This window comes from Loxodonta africana, chromosome 3 (assembly GCF_030014295.1).
Source record: "Loxodonta africana isolate mLoxAfr1 chromosome 3, mLoxAfr1.hap2, whole genome shotgun sequence".
Classification (NCBI taxonomy): domain Eukaryota; kingdom Metazoa; phylum Chordata; class Mammalia; order Proboscidea; family Elephantidae; genus Loxodonta; species Loxodonta africana.
The window spans coordinates 187,579,176-187,586,573 of record NC_087344.1 but is presented as its reverse complement, the minus strand read 5'-3'; the positions used below and the strand labels follow the sequence as shown (position 1 = coordinate 187,586,573).

The window sequence follows — 7,398 nt, the reverse complement described above, 5'->3', positions numbered from 1 at the left end:
ATGCCTCCCTGTTAAAACCCTAGGAATGCCTGGGGAATCCCATAGCACTCCCTTCCTCACTGATCCTATTGCTGCTGCTGTTAAAAATGGAAATGAATGCAGCTCTGGTCCCACTCTGTCTGCACACAGTGGGAGCTTAATAAATACTTGATGATGGTGGTTCTGAACCTGGGAAGCCAGCAGCTGTTCCCAGCTCTGACTTTCAGAGCCCTATAGGGCAAATCAGGAAGGGAGCCACCACGGGGGTCTTCAGTCTTCCTGCCAGACCCTCCTGGTGACTTCTGGCTAGCTGTCAGGGAAGGGTCTGCTTTGGGGAGGCCAGTTCTTCCTTGACAACTTCTCTGACTCCTTCCCACCTATCATCTGAGCAATAAATATTGAGCAACCACTACATGGTGGGCATGATAGTGGAAAGCAACCTGGGGGTAGGGAGGGGGGCAGTCAGGCCGGCCTGGGTCGAAATCCCAGTCCTGTTCATTACAGGCTGGGTGACATCTGGCCATTTGTGTATCTACCCTTGAGTTTTTTTTTTTTACAGGTTTCATCGGTAAGAGGAAAATGATGACATCATTTTCAGAGGGTTGATGTAAGGGTTAGAAATAACAGAGAGGCGCCTGCACACACATCGCAGGCGCTCAGTCATGGTAGGTGAGTTTATCCACCTGGTGCCAGCATGCTGTGCCTCCTCCTCCCCCCCCCCCCACTGCCCCACCGCTGCTATGACCTTGAAGTTGTTACTCAATATCTCTGAGCATCAGTTTCCGCCTTTGTAAAATGGGAACGTGATGCCCACCTCCCTGGCTGTTTGGAGGATGTAATGAGATAATGTGTGAAACAATTTATCGTAGCCCCTGGCCATTAATAAATGTTTGTCTCCTCTTCCTGCCCCCGCATCGGGGTGCACAGCTCCCCTCCTCGGGAGGCCCTCTGCCTCCCTCCGAACTACCCAGCGCGAGCTTATACCCCTTATCGCCGTGGGCTTGCCGGGTTTTGCCATACCTGTCAGAAGAAAGAGGGCAGCTAGCTGCCTCAGCTCCGGGGTGGAGGAGCAGAAACTACAGCTCCCAGCCCTCGTTGCGCTGCCACTGGGGCCCGGGAGCTGCGGGCAGCAGGCTCCGCCTCCGGGGCGGAGCCTACCCAGGGGGCGGAGTTAGGAGGTGGTTGGAGAGTTAAGCCAAGCCAATGAGACCAGCTGCTAATAAGTGGGCTTGGCTTACAATGTAACAGTGGCAGGAGGAGGAGAGCAGAGCTGTAGAGCCAGCGAGGAGTGAAGCTGAGCTGGCCTCACAAGCTCCTGGAGGACCACCTCCTGAGACAGAGTTCTTTTCTCCCCTCTTCTTGCTCCAAGCTCCCCTTCTGCACTCCCTCTCTGCCCTGTGCAATGCATTCTTGAGTGGCAGCATTTGGACACCAGGCAGCCCCAGAGAACCGAAGCAAGCCAGAGAGAGGACTGGAGCCAAGACACTCTGGTGGGGGAGCTTGGATGCCTGGCTTTCTTTGAGGACATCTTTGGAGCGAGGGTGGCTTTGGGGTGGGGGGTTTTGCTGCAGGGAATCCAGCCAGGCCCCAAGATGGACACTTCTGGGCACTTCCATGACTCGGGGGTGGGGGACCTGGATGAAGACCCCAAGTGCCCCTGCCCATCGTCTGGGGATGAGCAGCAGCAGCAGCAGCAGCAGCAACAGCAGCAGCAGCAGCAGCAGCAGCAGCAGCCACCACCACCGCCAGCGCCACCAGCAACCCCCCAGCAGCCCCCGGGACCCCCGCTGCAGCCTCAGCCTCCGCAGCTGCCGCAGCAGCAGCAGCAGCAGCCACCGCATCCCCTGTCTCAACTCCAGAGCCAGCCTGTCCACCCTGGCCTTCTGCACTCCTCTCCCACCGCCTTCAGGGCCCCCTCTTCGTACAACTCCACCGCCATCCTCCACCCTTCCTCCAGGCAAGGCAGCCAGCTCAATCTCAATGACCACTTGCTTGGCCACTCTCCAAGTTCCACAGCTACAAGTGGGCCTGGCGGAGGCAGCCGGCACCGGCAGGCCAGCCCCCTGGTGCACCGGCGGGACAGCAACCCCTTCACGGAGATCGCCATGAGCTCCTGCAAGTACAGTGGTGGGGTCATGAAGCCCCTCAGCCGCCTCAGCGCCTCCAGGAGGAACCTCATTGAGGCCGAGCCGGAGGGCCAGCCCCTCCAGCTCTTCAGCCCCAGCAACCCCCCTGAGATCGTCATCTCCTCCAGGGAGGACAACCATGCACACCAAACCTTGCTCCATCACCCCAACGCCACCCACAACCACCAGCACGCCGGCACCACCGCCAGCAGCACCACCTTCCCCAAAGCCAACAAGCGGAAAAACCAAAACATTGGCTATAAGCTGGGACACAGGAGGGCCCTGTTTGAAAAGAGAAAGCGACTGAGTGACTATGCTCTGATTTTTGGGATGTTTGGAATTGTTGTTATGGTGATAGAGACTGAGCTTTCTTGGGGTTTGTACTCAAAGGTAGGGGCTGCAGTTTCTCTTTATACCTTGAACAAAAGGCATATGTAGGTAGTGAGAGAATGAGAGAGAATGAGAGAGAGAGAGAGAGGTGGTGGGTAGAGGCGTTTGCTCAATTCTATAGAACACTCTAACTTCCCATGGTTTTCCTTCTTAATCCTGGGAGAATTCATTCCTCGCTTTCTTTGGGGGGGACATCCCCATCCGCTGTGTCTAATTTGCAGACTCTGTGTTAGGGAGGATTAAAGAATCCCTTCTGAGAAATCATTTTTCCTCCTTGCTCACTCGTACTAAAGCATAACCCAGCAGCTTAACGCACCAATTAATTACACTCTGCCTTGATGTGTTTGCCAGTTCCTGCGACTTCCCCTCCTCTCCTCCCCTCCCTGCTCCACTCCATTTTCCCGAGGATAAAAAAGAAATAAATGTCTGGGTGGGGGGTGGGGATCCCGAACCATTTCACCTTCCCTCCCTGGCTTCCCCCTCTCTTCCCAAGTTTCTCTTTCCTTCCTCTTCCCCGAGAGACTCCAGGCAAAATAGAACAGCACCCGTGACCTGAGTCTCCCCAGAGGGCATGGGGTAAAAATACAGGCGGAGGAAATCAGCCGCCCGTCCCTCAGGAAAGAGGACTCAGAATAAACCTGCTGCTGCCTCGTAAACATCCCCTGACAAAAATGGCTACAGGTGTTACCCAGGGAGAGCAGATGGGCGCCGCCTTGGCATCAGCCGGGGGGAGCGCCTCTTCTTTAGATGGGATGACAGGCTTGCTGGTTGGTCCCCGCCAGCCCGTGCCCCTGGCTCAGCCCGGTTCCCCCTCCCACCCCAACTCCTTCTCCCCTGGGATAAATAAAGATGAGCATGTGTGTGAGTGTGTGAGTGTGTGAATGCATGCTCACAAGAAGAATGGCAGAGACCAGCTTTGGCAGGGGAGCGGACCCTCAGCTCCAGCCCCCCAGGTGGAGGGGGGGTTCCCTCCCAGAGGGGGCTTAGAAAGTGCATCCTCCAAGGGATGGGGGTTGAGGAAGGTGGGTGTTTGTCGCTGCTCTGTGTGCTGGGGAGCCCTCCTGCTGCTGGCTGGCAGACTGGGAGACCTGGGAATCATTGGACAAGTGGATTTTTTCCCACTCTGCCCCTCACCCCCAGTTTGTTGGTGTGTGTGTGTGTATCTGCTTGTTGCTTGGATTTCTCGATTGAATTGTCATTTTGGGCCAGGCTGGCCAGTGGGGAGCTGGGAGGGGTTCAGCTGTTGGAGGTTTCAAATGGAGCTTGTTTCAGGCAGGGCACAGCTGCTGCGAGACTGTCACATTCCTTGTTGAAATTCAGCAGCAAAAACCTAGGAGGTGCTGATCGGATTTCCCCTGTTCCCAGCCCTGTGCTCTGGCCAGGGATGGAGACGGGCGGGGCGGACCTGTCACAGACCTGTCACAAGACCTGAATAGCCAGAACCAAGACTTTCAGGCTGAGGGTCTCAGGGACCTGGCGGTGCTGAGGGGGCCACCCTGGTGCAGGGCAGCTCCTGGAAGCCACCTTCCTCTAAATTGCTCCAGGATTTGAGCCCCCCAGTGAACAAGAGGGAGCGGGGTTTCCCCTGGAAATCACAGCTCACTTAGTCATTCCCTGTAATGAGCCTCAGAGTCTGAGTTCTCCTCGCTGCCTTCTCAGAACCGCCTCTCCCGCTGTGCGCTAGCTCCGGCAGATGGGGCCCTGAGCCTCGTCAGTCTGGCTCCCTCCAGCCGTCCTGGGGACCAGGATCCTTGGCTGGGGGAGACTGATGAAGGCCTGAGTGCTGGGGGCAGGGGCACCCCCACAGTCAGGCCTCTTAAGGAAAGGACCTCCTAGAGGCAGCGGCCTGCATGGTGCCCAGTGTGGGCTCTGGACCTTGGTCTCAGTGTGGTGGGAGGGTTGCCTGGGCAGGAAAATGGGACTTTGCCAGAGCTGAGGGAGGCAGATTCTGGGTGAGCAAAGGGCAAGAAGACCCAAGGTACTTGGCTTCACCTCTTTCTAAATCGCCGACCCTTTGGCTAATGGCAACATAGAGGGGTCCTGCCTCAGCTGGTGAGATGACCACGTCCTGTGGACGTTGGGGTTGCTCTCGGCTGCGATCGGCAGGACTCACTTTAACTTATTTACTCAGCCACCCGTTCCTCCATCTATCCCTACACGTATTGAGTCATTTGTAGAACAACTGTTTTCTGGGTGCCTTCTGGTACCAGGCCCCACGGACACAGGAGGGGCAAGGCAGACATCTCCCTCCTTTCCTGGGGGCAATGAGATAGCTTTAAAGAATCGGAACTAAATGTGAATCCCAGCTCTGCCCCTTCCAGTTGTGTGATCTTCGACAATCATGCAGCTTCTGTAAGACCGCTTTCCCAACTGTGAAGTGAGAAGGGTACCTCTTCTCTTATAGGGTGGTTGTGAGAACTAAATAAGTGGAAAGGACTCCACTGCTCAATAAATGGGGTCTGTTTTTATTGTTAAGGTCCCTGGGTGGTGCAAGTGGTTCACTCTCAACCACTAAAAGTTTGGCGATTCAAACCCTCCCAGTGGCACTGCGTAAGAAAGTGCTGACAATCTGCTTCTGTAAAGATTACAGCCAAGAAAACCCTACGGAGCAGATCTACTCTGTAACACATGGGGTTGCCATGAATCAACTCAACAGCAACAAGTTTATTTTTATTGTTGTTCATAATGATGACGAGAGGGAAAGAGATGCCTTTTTCCTGTTCTCTAGCTCTGGGGCCTTAATAGGCTGGGAACTAAGATTGGTTAACGGAGTAGAAGTTGCGTCTTGGAGGGGAGATGTACCGAGAAGGGGCTGGAGTCTGCCTGGAGACCATCTTCAAACATGGGTGTCTTGAGGGGGAGTGGACGTCTGTTCCCCAGTCTCACAGAGGATGTGACGCGATTGCGACAAGAGGGTTTGGGTTAGAATGAAGAATCACCACCTGGGAGAACTCAGAGACGTTCAATGGGCTCTGGGGAGGTCTGGGCAAAGATCTCCTTTGGTTGGTTGGTTTTGCTGACTGGTTGGTTTTGCTGACCAGTCTGGAGGCAGGAGGGTGGACAGGGTGACCTCAGGCACCCCTGTCAGCTTGGGTAATTCTGCATTGATGGTGGCAAGTCCCACTGAAAGGCCCTTGGGAAAAAGATACAGTTGTGTTTCCCCCAAGTAATTTAAGATGTTTTTTTTAACCTTGTGCCTGGAAACCCTGGCGGCATAGTGGTTAAGTGCTACGGCTGCTAACCAAAGGGTCAGCAGTTGAAGTCTACCAGGTGCTCCTTGAAAACTCTATGGGGCAGTTCTACTCTGTCCTATAGGGTTGCTATGAGTTGGAATTGACTCGATGGCACTGGGTTTGGTTTTGTTTTGTTTTAACCTTGTGCCTGGGCTCCTGCTTTCTGAAGTTCTCTGCTTTTCTCCACGGGGCTGTGGCCTTCCTGTTTGTCCGTCTTTGGCTGGTAGTTTGTTACTGGGGAAGGCATGCCCCTCTTCACCGCCCCCGGGCATGGCTCTCTCCAGAAGGAATGTGGCATGTCTCCTGAACTTGTTCAAAGTTAATGCAAAAGGGAACCAGAGTGACGAGGTTAGAAATGGGAGCAGAGTGATCCCTGGCTCCCACCTTCGCTGGCTGTAGGCGAGATGACAGGGAAAAGGAAGGAAGCTTGGCTGTGAGCTCTGAGGTATCAGCCCTGAGAGGGGAGGTAGGGCTTGGTTCCCAGAGCAGAGCTAGCTATTCATTATTCCACCTGGTGCCCTGAGACCAAGTGGCAGATGGATGCCTGAGATGGCCCTGACAGGGCTCATGAGATAGCCCTAATGGTACTGGGCTACCCCTGACTGCATGAGGATTCCAAGTTTTTTAAAAAATAGGTAAATTTACTCTCTGAGGGTTTAGACCCCATGGTAGTGCCAGGCCTAGGGTTCCTGTGGAGAAATGTTAGCAATGCTGTCCCTACCATATTACTGACAGGATTAGGGCAACAAGGATTTGAGGAATTCTTAAGTTCATCTTGGCATTCTGTATTTTCTTCTGGGGCTGGTTTGGGGCACACTTGCATCATTGCCTTAAGCTGCCTGCTGGGCTCTCCTCTCTACTGGGTCCACAGATAGTTAGGGCAGGCTCTCTCACCCTCACCCTACCGTCCTATTGGTGGCTGAGCTGGCGCCTCTGTCCAGCTGGCAAGTCACTGGTGGGCCTTGTTTCCAGGGGCCTCAGGCTCTGGGCCGTCTCAGGGGAGGCTAGGAAATGCTGGTGCAGCAGGCTGCTCTCTTTCCCACCATTTTTGCACAACCTCAAAGCACTTCCCCACCCCTGGCCTCTCAACTGGCCCAAATTTCACCCACCACCCCAGGCACAGCTGGTCCTCTGCCCCCCTCCTGCCCTGCTCCTGCCCGTCCCACTGACTTCCTGTCCCTCTGCTCCTCCTGCTTGCCCTTGTTGCTGAGGCAACCCCAGGGTAGAGGCAGAGGAATGAGCATGCTCACTGGTCTACCTGTTTACTCCCAGGTGTGGCTTACTTTCTCACGTCCTTACCTTCCTTCTTCAGACCACCTCGTGGGAGGCCGCCCTGATGGGGCTAGCCTCTCTGCGTGCCCAGGGGAGCCCAATCCCTAGGCCTTCATCCCCTCCATTTGCCGACCGTCCATCTCTTTGCTGACCTCACGGAGACTAGTCAGCTTCTCCCCAGGCTCCAGCCCGAACGATTGAGTAGTATCATTGGTCCTGATTCTGCTCACCCTCTTCCCTGCCTTGGTCATGGAGAAGGAAGACCACTTTAAACATGGGTCTGGGGTGGTAGACTCTGTTGCCCAGTGTCATGGAAGACATGGACTCTATTTGTGACAAGAGGGTTTGCTAGAATGAAGCATCACCATCTGAGAGAACTCAGTACCCTGGCCTTGGCT

At 54.9% G+C, this 7,398-nt stretch overlaps 1 protein-coding gene across 1 annotated transcript; it reads left to right on the top strand.

The window, feature by feature from the left end:
* Positions 1-775: 775 nt before the first annotated feature.
* Positions 776-2,837, top strand: LOC135230810 (small conductance calcium-activated potassium channel protein 3-like). The gene has a single exon (XM_064282650.1). It carries the CDS (start codon positions 1,572-1,574, stop codon positions 2,541-2,543), a length of 972 nt encoding a protein of 323 aa, XP_064138720.1. The 5' UTR covers positions 776-1,571; the 3' UTR covers positions 2,544-2,837.
* Positions 2,838-7,398: the final 4,561 nt, after the last annotated feature.

Coding starts and splice junctions, on each gene's coding strand:
- LOC135230810 (XM_064282650.1), top strand. CDS start 1,572: ATGGACACTTCTGGGCACTTCCATGACTCGGGGGTGGGGGACCTGGAT.